Source organism: Siphateles boraxobius, unplaced genomic scaffold (genome assembly GCF_051911475.1).
Source record: "Siphateles boraxobius isolate OS27281-9 unplaced genomic scaffold, OSU_SipBor_1 18, whole genome shotgun sequence".
Taxonomy (NCBI): domain Eukaryota; kingdom Metazoa; phylum Chordata; class Actinopteri; order Cypriniformes; family Leuciscidae; genus Siphateles; species Siphateles boraxobius.
This window is the reverse complement of record NW_027508788.1, coordinates 8,314,640-8,332,500: the sequence shown is the minus strand read 5'-3', so window position 1 is coordinate 8,332,500 and position 17,861 is coordinate 8,314,640. Positions and strand designations below refer to the sequence as shown.

At 36.4% G+C, this 17,861-nt stretch overlaps 1 protein-coding gene across 4 annotated transcripts in view; it reads left to right on the top strand.

Moving 5' to 3' along the window:
- cnksr2b (connector enhancer of kinase suppressor of Ras 2b) overlaps positions 1-16,665 on the top strand; it is a 39,711-nt gene extending 23,046 nt beyond the window's left edge. For 2 of the 4 annotated variants that reach the window (XM_077233215.1, XM_077233214.1), the window contains exons 9-22: positions 528-674; positions 3,355-3,488; positions 4,668-4,858; positions 5,174-5,263; positions 5,897-6,102; positions 6,196-6,247; positions 6,920-7,095; positions 7,205-7,278; positions 7,505-7,576; positions 7,786-7,853; positions 9,122-9,225; positions 11,357-11,876; positions 14,431-14,630; positions 15,702-16,665. In XM_077233215.1, the coding sequence (XP_077089330.1) occupies positions 528-674; positions 3,355-3,488; positions 4,668-4,858; positions 5,174-5,263; positions 5,897-6,102; positions 6,196-6,247; positions 6,920-7,095; positions 7,205-7,278; positions 7,505-7,576; positions 7,786-7,853; positions 9,122-9,225; positions 11,357-11,876; positions 14,431-14,630; positions 15,702-15,752 (2,085 nt within the window). In that variant the 3' untranslated portion in view covers positions 15,753-16,665. The remainder of the gene's footprint in view (positions 1-527; positions 675-3,354; positions 3,489-4,667; positions 4,859-5,173; positions 5,264-5,896; positions 6,103-6,195; positions 6,248-6,919; positions 7,096-7,204; positions 7,279-7,504; positions 7,577-7,785; positions 7,854-9,121; positions 9,226-11,356; positions 11,877-14,430; positions 14,631-15,701) is intronic. The other 2 variants (XM_077233217.1, XM_077233216.1) reach the window with 1 other exon arrangement.
- Positions 16,666-17,861: the final 1,196 nt, after the last annotated feature.

Below are 17,861 nucleotides of genomic sequence, written 5' to 3'. Positions count from 1 at the left end.
TTAATACTTTTATTCAGCACATTCAATTGATCAAAAGTGGGAGTAAAGACATTTATGTTGCAAAAAATACTATTTCAAATTAATGCTGTTATTTTCAACTTTCTATTCATCAGAGACTTTCATAATAATAGGAAAATGTTACTTGAGCACTACATCCGCATATTTGAATGATTTCTAAAGGGTCATGTGACACTGAAGACTGGAATAATGACTGCTGAAAATTCAGCTTTGCATCACAGAAATAAGTTACATTATAAAATACATTAACATAGAAAAACGTTATTTTAAATTGTTGTAATATTTCACAATATTACTATTTTTACTGTATCTTTGATCAAATAAATGCAGCCTCGGTGAGCATCAGAGACTTTTGAATGGTAGTGTATAGTTTTCCATCTTTATAAAATTATTTATCCAAAATGTTAAGATGTATATGACATGAAGAAAGACTTCAAAATGCTTGTGTGCTCTGGAATGTTATCTGAATCTCTTGTGGTGAGGTCAACACGTGTGTTGGACTTGCGCAGGTGGGCTGGCAGCTGAAGAACCTGGTAAACTCTTTACGCAGCAATCCTGCAGGGGTGACCCTCACGCTGAAGAAACGACCTCAGAGCACTCTCACGTCAGCCCCAGCCTTACTCAAGAACATGAGATGGAAGCCCCTCGCCCTGCAGGTACTGACGGGATGTGTGCGGTATGAGGATTAAGTGGTGTGTGTCTGAATTGATGATATGCTGTGGCGTAGTCCCCCAATCTGTGTTCTTTTTTTAGCAGCATTAAGAGCACTCTTCCCCTCCCTTAGGGCTTTGACCAACTAGATTGCATGGCAAATCTTCACTCCACTCTTCCCCCAACCACTAACCTTCCTTTTTTTTTCTCTTTCATATTTTTTTACCTCTAATCTGCTGCTTATCCCTCTTTCCCCAATCTCCTCTCCAGCTTCACCGAAGCCCCTGTGCATCAGGAAGCTTTACTGTGGCCTGAGAAGAAAATGTGTAATGTTGTTTTAGCCGCTTGACTGTGCAGTGTATAAATTGCACGTATTCATTTTTTCTTTGCCGTTTCTATTGCACAGCTGACAGTTAACAAGACACGCTGATTGTCATGACAACAGTTGAAGACATTGAGACGGCATTTTATTTACACAGAACCAAAGCCGCTTCCGCGTGCACAAAGTGTTTTGTGTTTTAAATGCATAAACGCAGGAGGAAACAGACTCGGTATGACTGTACACTCAAATGAGATGGCCACTGCTATTTTTTCGCATGTCTTCTTCCACAAAGACACACAGGTCAGGTTATTCTGCCATTAGGATGAGTGTTTGATGTCTGGTAAAATTATTTATTATTTTTGTTGACTTAATTTCCTTTAGTAGTTGTCATTTCATTTGTGGTAATTATATTTCAGTGATGAAAATGTTGTTAAATCAGTAGTTTTTGTATGATAACCCTTGCAATTTTCATGAAACAATAAAAATATCACCATTTTTGTCATTAAATAACTATTGTATCTATTAAGCACTTATCCATTGCAGAGATGTGGCTGTAACAAAATGTATGACCAGGAAAGCTTTACATTCTATTTTGGGCATCATAATTGTATACAGCAGTCTGATAAAGGGATTGGATTCAAATGCATTCTAAATATTTGTCACGGAAACATTGAAAAGACATCTTGGTGATGTACACTAAAAGTTTGGGGTCAGTAAGATTAAAAAAGAAAATAAATTAATACTTTTTCCCAGTAAGGATGCATTAAAATGATCAAAAGTGATTTAAAATGTTTCTATTCCAAATAAATGCTGTTCTTTTGAACTTTCTATTCATCAAAGTATCCTGAAAAAAGTGTATCACAGTTTCTTAAAAGATGATTTCTGATGGATCATGTGACACTGAATAAATTGCATTTTAAAACTAATTTCAATAGGAACCAATTATTTAAAAAATTGTAATAATATTTCACAATACACAGTGCTGGTCAGAATTATTTGCCCCCTTGGTAAATATGATCAAAGATGGCTGTAAAAAATAAATCTGCATTGTTTATCCTTTTATTTAAAAAAATGCAAAAATCTAACCTTTTATTCAAGTAAAAGCAAGTGGGGGGGAAATCACATTATGAAATAAATGTTTTTCTCCAAAACACATTGGGAACAATTGCCCCCTTTTATTAAATAATTTTTGCAACCTCCTTTTTCCAAGATAACAGCTCTGAGTCTTCTATAATGCCTGATGAGTTTGGAGAACACCTGGCAAGAGATCAGAGACCATTCCTCCATACAGAATCTCTCCAGATCCTTCAGATTCACAGATCCATGTTGGCCCTACTTCTCTTCAGTTCACCCCACTCATTTTCCATAGGGCTCAGGTCAGGGACTGGGATGGCCATTGCAGATGCTTGGTTTTGTGCTCAGTGACCCATTTTTGTTTTGGTTTTGATGTTTGTTTTCAGATAACTATCCTTTTGGTAGATCCAAATACTGCCCATTATAAGATTTCTAGCACAGGCTGTCAGGTTTTGATTTTTTTTATCTGTTAGTATTTGATCGAATCCATGATGCCATGTATCTGAACAAGATGTCCAGGACCTCTGGCAAAAAATTAGGCCCACAGCATTAAAGATTCAGCAGAGTATTTCATACACATGGGGTACTTTTTTATCCCTGTATGAACCAAACCCATATTTAGTGTTTGCTGCCAAAAAGCTCTTTTTTTGTTTGTTTCATCTGTCTATAGAAATTTGAAAAGTGACTGACACTACTGGAACTTCAAACTGGACGGGTTCTATGATCAGATTAAACAACAAAAATGTGCTTTTATGGCAGCAAACACTTTAGATGGGTTTGGTGCACACAGGGATAAAAAAGTAGGATGCTTTACAAAAAGTATTTAATAAAAGGGGGCAAATAATTGTTCCTAACGTGTTTTGGAGAAAAATATTTATTTCATAATGTGATTTTCCCCCCACTTTCAATCATTTTACTTCAATGAAAGGGTAGATTTTTGCTATTTTTTAAATAAAATATCAAAAGGATTAACAATGCAGATTTATTTTCTACAGCTATCTTTGATCATATTTATCAAGGGGGCAAATAATTCTGACCAGCACTGTAGCTGTTTTTGATCAAATAAATGCAGCCTTTCTTTCAAAAACATTATAAAATCTTACCAATCCCAAACTTTTGAACGGTAGTGTGCATATGAATGGAGAGGACATTTGTAGACTTATTTATGGTGTGTTTCTTTAACAAGCACTCATTATTGACAAGTGAAAATCTGAAAATGACCTGTATTAAAACGTGAAACTATATTTGAACAACTTTCCTAAGGTTGCTAACGGTCCCACTGTTTTTAGCCCATCATCCCCCCGAGCCCCAGCAGCAGTGTGGCCACACCATCCAGCACCCTCAGCACCCCATCCAGACGGGACAGCTGCGCTCTACAGGACCTCTACATCCCCCCTCCCCCTGACGAGCCGTATTCACCCAGGTACAGTTTTAAAGGCACACACACAGATAATCTCTACAGCAAGAGGACAGACTAGTACACTCATACATATTCATACATATTTACAGTGTGGATCAAACACCTCACACATGCACCTTTTTTAAAGAGAGTACAAAAGTTTTGAGATGGTAAGGTTTTAATGTTTTTGAAAGACGTCTCTGCAGAAAAATACAGTAAAAACATAATATTGTTAAATACTACAACTTTAAATAACTGTTATTTTAAAATATTTTAAAATGTAATATTTTCCTGTGATGGCAAAGCTGAATTTTTAGCATCATTACTCAGTCTTACATGTCAATAATTTTTCTTTAAGAAAGCTGGGTAACACTTTACTTGAAGGGGTGTGCATAAGACTGACATGACACCTTCATAATCATGACGTGACACATGTCCTGAATATGAAGGAGGTTTAAGCATGTTTATGACAACTGTCATTAAGTGTCATTCGCTTGAAAAAATGACATTTTTAATGCAAATATGACATTATTTGAAATGTCTTTGTTATGACACCTTGAAAATAAACCAATACATCATAACCTGTTAGTGTCTTGGTAATGACAACTTGACATTACTAAGACAATACAACCTGTCATAAATATGTCATAGCAGATTAATTATTTACATTAAACTGTCAGGTGGTTGGTTTTCATGAGGCCATTATAACATTTTAATGACAAATTCAATTTGTACCACTGAAGTTGAGGTCAAGAAAAATATTCATGACACAGTTATAATGGCCTTATTGTCAAGCCACATGACAGTTTAATGTAATGTTAACCCATAAAGCTAAGTGGTTTCTTAAGTTTGAAAATTAATCCGCTATGTCATGTTTATGACATATTTAAGTTGTCTTGATAATTTTAAATAAAAAAAATTAAGTTGCCAAGTTGTCATTACCAAGACACTGACAGGTTATGATGTATTGGTTTATGTCAAGACATCTCAAACAATGTCATATTTGCATTAAAAATGTCTTAATTGAGCGAATGACATTTAATGACAGTTGTCATAAACATACATAAAACGTCCTTCATATTCATGACATGTGTCACGTCATGATTATGAAGGTGTCATGTCAGTTTTATGGACACCCCTTCAAGTAAAGTGTTACCGAAAGCTGCAATAGAAGATTACACAAGTTTTTTCCTACCATTGCAGAGATGAAATGGGGAATCTGACCAGTAATTGCCAGCAGGCCGCTAAAGGTTCTGATTCGCCCAATTCCTTCTTGGATCAGGAGTGCCGGAGGCGATTCCCCCTGTTGGATGAGGATGCAGTCCTGTACTGTTACGAGTATGATCAGAATCAGGGCCCTCCACCCGTACGCAGGGACAGCACTCCCACATATGGTACATGCTTTCTTACATGATGATGTTTGATCTGTACAGGCTAGCTTCAGTGTCAGGAGAGGTTGTCTATTCATGCTGGTCTCTTTTTAAGTCCGATCCAAGTTTGTGATCTTACCAGGGTGACGAGGGATCAGTCAATCAGAAGGGATGTTTTTATATCTGCAACACAGAAGTACATTACATTAAAATGGCCATACATCATTGGAGTAAACATAACTATTGAGTTATACTTCTACTCCTGGCCCAGTATGTGTATTGTGCAGTATTTTTTTTTTTTTTTGATTTTATTTTGATTTCTCTGTGCTTGTGTACTAGGACGGCTGAGGCCTATTTCCATGCCTGTAGAATATAACTGGGTTGGAGACTATGAAGATCCAGCCAAGCTGAAGAAAGAGATCAGAAGAGGTGTGTGTGTGTGTGTGTGTGTGTGTGTGTGTGTGTGTGTGTGTGTGTGTGTGCGTGCGTGCGTGCGTGCGTGCGTGCGTGCGTGCGTGCGTGCGTGCGTGCGTGCGTGTGTGTGTGTGTGTAATCTCTTTTCTTAGGTTATACTAAACCAAAAATGTCATCACTTTAGCCCTGACCTCTCCATTTTAACATTTTAAAATCTTCAGGCATTCAATTCATATTGTCCCGTTTCCCCTATATTTACCCTTTTATTCCTGGGATCTGTCTGCCAGTATCTCGCTGGCTCTTTGTTTAAGATTTTGTGATTTTTTGGTTTTGCATTGCCATGGTAACTCCAACATAGAGGTCTTGCCAAGATGCTGGCTTATCATTGGTTGAGGCCAGGATATGTTGGGGAAGGAGTAGGAGCAGAGAGAATGCTTTCTTTAGTCATGCTGGCAGAATTTATATTACATTTGAACATGTGCAACACACACTGCACCTTTCAGCCCGGTTCTTTGGTCATGAGACCTCTGAATAATTTGATTTCAACCCTAAGCATCACATTATGGTGCATTGAAAAATGTGATTTGTCCCATTTCATTTTCATAATTAGTATACTGTGTTTTCATAATCCCATACATTTATTGACAGAAAACTCCCTGCTGCGATATGTGAGTGAGGACAAGGCAGGGACAGAGGAGTACCACACAGGACGTCGCAGCAGTCGGCGTAGTAGAAGAAAGAGTGAGAAAGGTGGAAGCCCCGCCCACTACACCCTAGTCCCCACCCTCCAGATGGACATGCTGCAGCAGGACTCGTTGGCCACACCCACATCTGAAACCTCTTCTGTCTATCTTGTGAGTGTTCTGAAGACAACTTAATGTTATGCAAGACTATAAGGGACACAGCATAAGATGACTTAAATATTTTATTTATTTACTATCTTTCAGACATTTGATCGATCGTCCATGCTCTCTCGGTCAAAGAAAGTTAAGTTAAGAGGTGAGATGTTAAATTCTACTAGCTTCAAAACCCTGTCATGTAGTTATTGAGACATTGCAAAAATATTTTAATAATGTTAATCAGACAACAACAAAAATTGTCTTGTTTTCCCAGAAAAATATTTAATCATCCTACAAGTTTTGTATAAAGTATGTTTAGCTTTCAGAGAATCTCGAGAAATCTAAAAGAATTGGGGTGGGAAAAACAATTCAATATATATTTTTTTATAATTAAAATAATAATAATTAAAATATTTTAAAATTATGAATACAATTAAAATTATATATGAAATGTTAATAATTTGAATACATTTTTTTTACATATCAGTTTATTATTAAATATATTATTTATATTGTTTATTCTGTTTTATTTTAAATTATTTAATAATATAATATGTTGTCTAAATTTTTTTTTTAGATGTAATTTGTTTTTTCAAGGATGTTTGAATAATTTGACTGGAAACAAAAAATACTGATTGAGAAAAGGATTTTTGCACGGCAGTTATTTTTTTCTACACATTCATTACACAGTCTCACTCTGAATAATAATTGTTGTCAAGACGTTTCTCGTACATCAAAAATGTCACTGTTTTTATACTATTCCTGCCATTCCTTTCATTTATAATGACGTTGATATCTCTGATCTCTCTCACTCTCTCTTTGTCCTTCTCAGCTGGATCCCTGCCCTCCATTAGTAAGCGGCGAATCTCCTGCCGAGACTTGGGTCAGGGTGATTGTGAGGGATGGCTCTGGAAGAAGAAGGATGCAAAGAGCTACTTTTCTCAGAAATGGAAGAAGTACTGGGTTGTGCTGAAAGATGCCTGTCTATACTGGTACATCAATGAAGAGGTGTGGGCACGAGACCATTCATCTGCATGCTGCAGTACCACAAAACAAAATGGCCAATTAGACTGTTTAGATAAAGTTTTTCATTTCACGGTTCTCTGTTCTTTCTTAGGATGAAAAGGCAGAGGGCTTTGTCAGTCTGCCTGAGTTCAAGATTGATCAAGCCAACGAATGTCGCAAAAAGTTGTGAGTGTTATTATAAACAAGAGATGACAGTTTATCATACAATAGCGGCATTGAGTGTTTTTCACTACACTAATATCCTATGGAAACAGTCTTACTAATCTGTGCACCCCTAACACCAGGGTATCAATTATTTACCTAACCAAATTACCTAACGAAAGCAATGAGGAACACCCCTATCGCAAAGGGCAGCATGTTTTGATTGTCTATTTTTCTTGCTTGTTTTCAGTGCTTTTAAGGCTTGCCATCCTAAAATCAAGAGCTTCTACTTTGCTGCGGACAACTTGGAAGATATGAATAGGTAAAATGAAACTATAAGAAACAAAAAAGGCTCATAATGTAATCCGAAACATTACCATGATTTCTCTTGCACAGGCTCCCAAATCTCATTTAATGTTCCCTTAGCTGATCAAAGCTTCTAATTTTATCACCATCCCAAAAGACCCTTTCAGCTCTGCATTTCAGCAGTGCAAAGAGCTCCCCAGGTAACTTTTTTATATTTGTTCACAGGTGGCTCAGTCGGATGAACATGGCGGCAACAGCTCACTCAGAGCAGAAGAGGATCCGACAGGATCATGGTGAGACGATGCCTTCATGCTCCGCTAAGCCTGTCGAATCAATTATTCTCCCACTCTGACTTTGTGTGGTCTGGTCTGCAAATCCTATAAATATTTGCATATGAAGTACAACATGTTGGATGCATGTATAGGGCATTTAAATTGAAAAGCAGGAAGTAATTTTTAATTATTCGACAGAATATATTAGTTTTTATACCCTTATTAGAACGTTATCATTTCATGAATAAATTAAAACGTGTACAAACATCTTTTAAAGTCCCCCTACAGTCAATAATTTGATCACTATAAACTCATCGTTAATAATCAAAATGACATATTTTAAAAATAATCTGGTGAAAATTATTTCTTCATGCTTAAAAATATCTTGAATGTAATTCTACACCCTTGCTTCGTTTAGTATAAGCAGATCCATTAATATGCATATTAGACCCTGCCTCCACTCAGTCACACCAGCACAGGATACCTGTTGTAAATGTATTAAACGCTACACTAGAAGGCCAAGTAGAAATATTGGTTTAATTCAGACATATAAGTTTGAAACAGTAACTGATTCAGAAGAAGATCATATTTACATGGTCGTCTACAAATCGATAAATCAGAATAATTTTTATGTATCGCTCTCTACAATGTCGGACACATAATGGTAATTGATATGATTAGCATTTGGCTTGACTACGTTATCAAACAGCTAATAATGTGTTGCTAATGTTATATAAACCATGTTCACGTTAACCATCTCAGCTGAGTCAGACAGCTTCCTTCTAAAAATCAGCATTCTTAGAAATGCTTTGAACATCATAGAAAGTCAGTGGAGAAAGGCATATAGTTCATCATAACATCGTAATAAACATCATATTCATAATTCACCTGCTGTACCGGATTTTTCCTGTTCCTTCTTAAAGGTGTTTTCGTGCTCACTGTGTTAAAATGCCCAAAGTGCTTGATAGGAATGATAGCATGTTGACGCGATTGTTTACATGTTTGTGACAGCAGGGAACATGGGCGATTTCAAACCGCTCTTTTAGGACTCTCTTTAGTTAACTGCAGTTTTAAGGAGAAAATACTCAGCAATGGTGTTGACTGATGAATTTATACATGGCTTGTCTTAAAGTATATTAAAAACACCACATAGACATAAACAACAGTACAAAATTTATTTTCCCCACAGGGGGACTTTAAATTAAGTTTATTGTCTGCTTTCTACAGCCTTCAAATTTCAGTATTGGGCTTCCCGTTTGTTTAATGGATATTTGCTGTCATTTCCTCAGACTACTGGAGCGAGAGTGACCATGAGGATGCTGATCACATGCCCTCAACACCCAAACAGGACAGCCCTCCACCTCCGTATGACACTTATCCACACCCTACCTCAGTAAGTCATGTCTTTCTTTTTTTGCTTGGGTTCATGTGTTTACACTGTGTTTAACATGTGTCTGAAATGTAATTGCATTATGAGCCAATAACGAGTTACTCGTGTCATATTGAACTCTCCCAAAGCTCCTCGCTCCAGGCAAAATCATGTAATTCCGCTTCTCACATACACTATCATTCCAAATCTTGGGGTCAGTAAGATTTTTTTAAAAGGGACCTTTATGCCCCTTTTTACAAGATGTAATATAAGTCTCAGGTGTCCCCAGAATGTTTCTGTGTGAAGATTCAGCTCAAAATACCCTGCAGATAATTTATTATACCATGTTGTAAATACCAATATTTTAGTTGAAGCAAAAACATGCTGTTTTCATGCATGTGTCTTTAAATGCAAAGGAGCTGCTGCTACCCGCCCCATATCCAGAAGAGGGCAGCCTTTATAGATCATGTCTCAGATGCTCTCCCAAAAACTAAAGAAACATCTGTTTGGCTTTGATTATAATTTCTATCACGGTCACTCTCATGTGACATTACAGTTCTTTATCATGAAAGTTATCATTTGCATGTATTTTAAAGCCATGTCAGTTTAAACTTCTAATACAGTATATGTTTTTGACCGCACACTTCTGAAGCATGCGCATAGAAAGCTGGATTTCAGCTTTTTTGGAGTAATAAACTAAGTTCTCTTTCAGGACTTATTGCTCTTAAACTGTCAAATACACACAAGGTTATGTCAAAAAGTTCACATAAACACATTTGGTTATATCTGTGAATGTAAACTGCAGGGAAAGAAATCGCATGTGTAATTAGATCTGTGTATTAAAGTGAAAGCAGCGTAATATACAGTACCTACTGCTATTTGTGTCGTTAATATAAATCAAACAACAAAAAATCACTGCTCTTGATTGAATAACATTAGTAGCTTTAATAAGAATACAGATCTTACTTGAATGCTGCTGTAAAATGCTCTGGCGAGGAGATAAACATGGCGGACTGTACAGCTCACTCAAGGGAGGAGCTTAGCTAATTGGAATATATTCCGTGCCAGTTGTGGGCGGTGCCTGTTCCAATGTGACGTCATTTTTAGACACTGTTTCTGATTTATGGGTAAAATAACATGAATGGATGGATTTTTACAACAATAGGGTAGTTGTTTACACACATATGAGGACACATAATTAAGTTAAAAAACAATATAAAAGTGAGTTTTGTATAATAGGTCCCCTTTAACTGTTTTCTATTTTTATGTATTTTAAAATGTACTTTATTCCTGTGATGGCACAGCTGAATTTTCAGCATCATTACTCCAGTCTTCAGTGTCACATGATCCTTCAGAAATCATTCTAATATGCTAATCTGATGCTCAAGAAACATTTCTTCTTATTATCAAAATTGAAAACAGTTGTGCTGCTTAATACTTTAGTGGAAACTGTGATACATTTTTTTCAGGATTCTTTGATGAATAGAAAGTGGAAAAGAACTGTATTTACTGTCAGTTTTGATCAATTAAATGCATCTTTGCAGAATAAAAGTATTAATTTCTTTTAAAAAAAATCGTACTATCCCCAAACTTTTGAACTGTAGTGTACTCCATATACATAAAACTTAGGCTGAAGGAAACAAATGAGGTGATGCAATGCAGAAAGACATGGTGGGACAAGAGAAGGGCAGAGAGGAAGAGAGAGCAGGATGAAGAATGAGGTGTGAAGGGGTGGACAGAAGGGACACGAAGCACACATTAATTATTTAGACCCCAGGGGATATTGTGGCCACTGTAGATTCAGTCAAAGGACACTTTTTTTTAAGGAGGTCCTATGGCACCAGCCCTCTGTAATCTTAATGAAGGAGACACAAATCAGTCCTATATTCCTAAGCAGGAGAATTGTGTGCGTGTGTGTTGCTGTCTCCAACCGTTCTATCCAGGCAGAGCATAACTAAGGGTGACAGCAGTGAGCTTGTAAAAGACGACAGCAGGGAAAATGGAAAACGGGGATATAAATGCCCCTCTTGTTATAGTTGTCCTTCAATTTGGATTTATGCTTCTTGTTGCACCAATCTCGAAGTTGTAAAATACCTAATAAAATGTCCTACCAACTAAAAGGACCTTGCATATTGTCCAACCCACTGTGTTACAGGCGAGTCCGTTCCAGGAGTCCAAACACATCCGCCCACCCTCCACGGAGACCATCCAGTCCCGCTCCCCCCTATCCGAGACACATGGGGGCAGCGTGAGCAGTGCTAGCTCTCCGGGCCGAAAGTCTTCCAGCCAGCGGCGTTCGTGGCAGGACCTCATCGAGACTCCCCTCACCAGCTCCGGCCTCCATTTCCTGCAGACTCTGCCATTAGACGACTCCGTGTTCGTCGATCCCAGCCGAAATGCGCCCGTCGAGCTCCGCCGCCAGTCAACGCTACCCGCCCATCACGGGCTGCCACCAGAACACTACGGCCCGCCCATTACGCCCACCCAACCAAGCCAAATGTCCTTCACAGCTGCAGGAAGAGGAGGAGTGCAAGAAGGTGGAGTAGGAAGCAAGCACCGCAGTTTCACTTTGCCCCGTGACAGTGGTCTTCATGCTATCCTGGCGGCCAGCAGTGCAGCTGAACACGCAGATGCACAGCGATACCACCTGGGCCGGGCCCATGCCAGAGATACAGGTCAGGAAACTGAGAGACGGTTGTGTTCCTAACTTGCCTTTACCTACATATATATGCAGAGGGAAGTTAGTGGGCGAGTTGGCATGTGTAGGCATAGGCAAGTAAGTAGTTACTGGATTTGGCCGTCTTGTTTGGCCGTGTCACATTATGTCCATATTAGGGTGTGCCTGTTTGTCATGATATTATTGATTTCTCTTGAGTTTCATACATATTTTGAATGGTGGTCAACCGATATGCATTGTTAATAAATTGTATTAATATGATGATAATAATAATAATAATTAAAATAATAGTAATAATAATTATTATTCATTATATTATATACATTGTTGTTAATTATTATTATGTAAATATTCATAACATTTATTCAGATTACTAATAATGAAAATAATAACCATGATATTGTCGTTTTTTCCTTGGCGTTTCAATACCGATCAACAAATAGGAATATTTGAATAAATATTATGAATATTTTAATAATCATGATATTATTATAATGATTATAAATAATTTATAATTATTAATTTATCTGATACTGATTATTTTTGTTTTACAAATATGCAGAATTTATTTTAATTGTTTTATACATATTTTATTGATAATATATAATAATAATAATAATTTGTTATTATTAATAATGGTTATATATAAATAATACAGTGCTCAGCATAAAAGAGTACACCCCCTTTGAAAAGTAACATTTTAAAAAATATCTCAATGAACACAAAAACAATTTCCAAAATGCTGATCTGTTTAACTTATAACATGAAAGGAAAGGTTAATGATATAACTTATTTTTTTTTATATATATAACTTGTTTTCAGTTTTACTCAAATGAGGGTGATGCAAAAATGAGTACATCCCACTGAAAGTGTCTGGAGCAAAGCTAAATTTTAGACTACAAATGTCTAATTTAACAAGAATTCAAACACAGGTGAGTCGAATTATTTATTACACAGGTGAAGGCTACAAGAAGATCAGCAAAGCTTTACTTCTCAGTCAGAATACTGTAGCAAAAGTGGTACAACAATGTTAAAAAGATGGAACTGCAAGCATCTCACAGAGACGTCCAGGTTGTCCACGGAAGTAAACACCTCGACAGAAGCGTCTTCTGATGAGAAGGGTCGAAGAAAATCGGTATGCAAGTTCACTGCAGTTATCTAAAGAAGTAGAAAGCCAAACTGAACCCAGTCGAACACCTATGGGGAATTCTGAAGACAAGTTGTTGCAAAATGTCGCCAACTTGTTCATTCCACGCCTAGAAGACTTGGTGTCATTAAAAATCATAAAGGCCATACAAAGTACTAGATTTAGTCTACTTGTTATGGTGTGTAATCATTTTTGAATCACCCTAATTTGAGTTAAACTGAAAAATATGTATTTTAAGTTATATCATTAACCTTACTTTCATGTTATAAGTTGAACGGATGTTATATTAAACTTAGTCTTGTCCTCATTTTGGAAATAGTTTTTGTGTTCATTGAGATTGTTTAAAATGTCACTTTTCAAAGGGGGTGTACTCATTTACGCTGAGCACTGTATATCTTATTATTTTTATATCATAGTATTATTGTTATTTTTGGCATTTTATTTGTGCGTGTGTGTGTGTGTGAGAGAGAGAGAGAGAGAGAGACATTATTTTCATCTTTGTTTTGAGCTGTCTTATAGTTTTTTTATTGATTTTTTATAGATATTTAGAAAAATAATATTGATTGTAATATACTAGAAGGCATTACAATCACAATAAGAATCATAATCTTGCAATTCTGTGGTTTTGAGAATGGCTTAATAGCAAACCGACAATAACTGTATTCACCGTTGCATTGTTTTATTAGGTGGGTATGATTGAGTTGATTTTTTTTGTGCAAAATATCATTGAGGGGACGCTGCATTTTGCTGCAACTCTCCAATTATTTCCATTGTAGCCTATAATGATGAACATATTGCTGCTTGATTCAGATGCACTGTAGCTGCAAAACTCAGCTGAATGCACATCTCCCTTAAGACCTCCAATAGCCTCATATTAGGTGCAGTCGTACTAATACAACGTGACAGCTCTCATCCCTGTCTATCCTTTTTCATCCCTCCTTTCTGTTCTGCACATTCATGTTTCTCAGAACTATACTGTGCCTCACAGCACACGAGGAGGAGTCCCTTCAGTCCGTGTTAATGTCTCCTCAGAATGGAAGCAGAGGAATATGGCTTCAGGGCCATTTGTTCTCTTTCTTCCACCCTGAGATCCCTAATAGTCAGTGTATAACAGCTAATGTGATCATTACAATAAAACACACCACATCGAATTCTATTGGTGTGTACTATAACAAATGTTTTCAGAGCTGAGAATCCCTTGTGTAACATTGTGTGTTGGATTTTAATCCTGACCTATACTAACATGCATGTAGTACCATATTTCTGTATTTAAATGCTTTATGATGATTTCTAAAGTAACCATTACTGGTATTCAAAACTATATACTTGTGCATTACATTTGTATACATTGCAGTTGTGGTGATATTTACGGTCATTGCGAGTAACTCTTCACTGCCCTCTGTAGGTTCAGATCGGGAGCGCAGGCACCAGGCTGACTCGTTGGGGGATTTGTACAGGGCTCTTGAGAGGACTAGTCTATCACCTGTCAATGAGCACAGGTCCTCTTCTCGATTAGAGTACAAGCGATCATTCGTCCGTCGCTGCAATGATCCGTTACTCAATGAGAAGCTGCACCGCCTGCGGATCCTTCAAAACTCATTCAAGGTACAGCTTTCAGGGGACACCGGTTGCGGTCCTGGTTTACTGCTTTCCCTGAGCAACATGACCACACAAAAAAAGCACATTTTAAAAACATAGTTCATAGCATAAGTGTAAGATGTGGAATACCGTTTTTAAAATCCCAAATTCAAATTCCAAACTAACATATACCATTCAAAAGTTTGGGGTCACTATTGTTTTTTTATTTATTTAAATTAAAAAATTTCAAAGTCTCTTATGCACTAAAGCTGAATTTACGTGATTAAAAATACAGTAAAAACAGTAATATTGTGAAATATTATAAGAATTTAAAATGTAATTTATTTCTGTGATGCAAAGCTGATTTTTCAGCATCATTACTCCAAGATTCAGTGTCACATTATCCTTCAGAAACCATTCTAATAATTATGCTGATTTGCTGCTCAAGAAACATTTCTTAATATTTTGTTGAAGCAGCTCTGCGGCTTAATATGTTTGTGAAAACCATGCATTTTTTCAGGATTCTTTGATGAATAGAAAGTTAAAAAGAAAAGCATTTATTTGAGATAAAAGTCTTTTGTAACACTATAAATGTCTTCACTATCACTTTCGAGCAATTTAATGCATCCTTGCTGAATAAACATATCAGTTTCTTTGAACAGAAATCTTACTGACCCCAAACTTTTGAACAGTAGTGGAAATCTGAACTTGACTTTGGGAAAAAAAATTTCACACAGGAAACAAAATCGTTTTATTTTTCGAGTTGCATGTGCATTGATGATTACATAATATACAGTTTAAGGCAAGTGATATTCAGTGGGTGAAACACAATTTAACTGAACAAAGACTTTTTTTGTGGAAGATGCCATGATGCTTCTGCTTGGCAAAGTTAACTTAAATGCACTAAATTTATTTTTATTTTTACCAGGGATATTTATATTTCATAACTTTTGGATATTTGCACCACATCAACTTGCACATCAAATGTCTTCATGCTTTCAGATTTGAATTTTTTTTCCCTTTGTTTTGTCTTGTGATCACAGACGTGTGTTGCATAATTTAATACGCAAGATTAATCGCTGTGTCTTGCTTTGACAGGACATCCCTCTTCAAGAGGCAGAAACTAAGATCATCCATCGGGATGTGTAGCCAGAGAACGCAGCAGGGAAACAGCACCGGTCATCCCAGCCATATCTGCTAAAAAAAAAAGATCCATTCTCTTTCTCTGGAGGGTTCATCTCAGTCGCTTTTATCAAACATTTACATCTTTCTTAAGGAATATTTTTCATTCTTTTACTCTGTTACAGCGTTCATGAATTTCCTCTCATTGCACTCACTTTTTTTTTGCTCTTTTATTGAACATGCTAATATTGCAATTATTTTGTATGTACTGTTCTTTTTCTTTTTGAATTATTTGTATTTGTAATAATGACTTTGGCCTCCATTTGGAGCCAGATAACTGCACTTCCAATGAACTCTACCCTATAGTCTCTCATAACTGAAAGAAAAAACACAGGGAATGAATAAAACTACTGATATAGAAATTATTTTGTTCTGAATCTGATTTGCATGGCCATTGTCTGGTTAATAGATTTAATGTCTGTGATGTGTCTTAACTGAGAGTGTTAATTCCAGCTTCACTGAAACTAACATTTTTCAACGGTAAATGTTACTGTGACTGTAAGAGAATTGCCAGGATGTCATGATTGCGTGTCTGTGTGCGGGTGTGTGTGTGTTGAAAGCCTAGGTTTGATGTAAATAATGTATGTTGTAATATTCTGACCGTTTGCACCCTATAGCAGCAAGATTCTTGCAATAATGTTGAACTAAAACGATTAATTAGTTTGACACTGTCTATTTTTGTAAGCATGATATTTATTGAGATGTTTGTACATTGTTTTGTATGCTGAACTATGTGTTATCTGAAGATAACAAGTGTAAATCCTTTTAATGTGTTCCTGAAATATCTTTAACAAAATGAAACTTTCATGTGAAAGCACCAGTGTTCCAGTATCTCCAAAAAAGTAATTTTATCAATAAATTGTTTGATGTTTTGACATTAGTTTAAGTTCCATTGTGACTTGTATGGCATCCCATGTGTGAACATTTTGATTTATTTTTTATGGTTATATATTTGGAGGGTTGGGCCATCAGGACAGTTCAGTGGATTCAGTTATTTTATTTCTAAAATATTTCATGATATTTGGGATTTGTGTAATATCACTGCTGATATCCTGTTGATGAAAGCTGGGCTGTACTTACATTAACCTATATTTAAACACTGCCTATAGGCATTCAATGCACATGCCCACAAACGTGCTACTCGATTTAGTTCAGTTGGCAATTAAATGCTTGGAATAAAGCCAACATTATGAGGGAAATGGTATAAGGACTCAATTTAGGAGAGAGAGGCTTTCATTAAAATCTGAGCACTGTCTCCCTTTGGATGACACAAACAGAAAACCAGAGCTAAACATATCTAGTGAGAGGAGTGCAGTTTCATGCTCTAGCAGAATTACCATGGTACCAGTGTTGGGGAAAGTTACTTTTAAAAGTAATATGTGAATGTGGACCACAAAACCAGTCAGATGTCGCACGGGTACTATATTTGCAATAGCCGATAATACATTGTATGGGTCAAAATTATCGATTCTCCTTTCATGCCAAAAATCATTAGGATATTAAGTAAAGATCATGTTCCATGAAGATATTTAGTAAATTTCCTACCGTAAACGTATTTAAAAAATATATATTTGTGAATGGATGCAGCAAAATTGGGAACATAAATGGACAACTTTAAAGATTCCAGATTTATTTTCAAATAGTTGTATCTACGCCAAATATTGTCCTATCCTAACAAACTACACATCAATAGAAAGCTTATTTATTCAGCCTTCATATGATGAAATCTCAATTTCAAATTGACTCTTGATCCTTGTGACTGGTTTTTTGGTCCAGCGTCACATATGGTACAATATTGTGTAACTCCCTAAAAAAGTAACTAATTGCGTTAGTTACTTTTTATAAAAATGAATGTGTTGCGTTACTTTTGCATTACTTAATTCACCAAAAGTTCTATTTTTGATAAATGTATTGGCCCTTTCGCACCAAAAGTGAAAGGAATAAGCCTCAGGCTGAAGGATATGCAGATTGATGCCTGTACAGAGGGTGCAGCTCAAACACACATTTCAGCTATGCTGACATTCTGGATTCCAGAAGAATCAGATGCAGGAGAAGAAAGTTCAACTCTCTTACTTC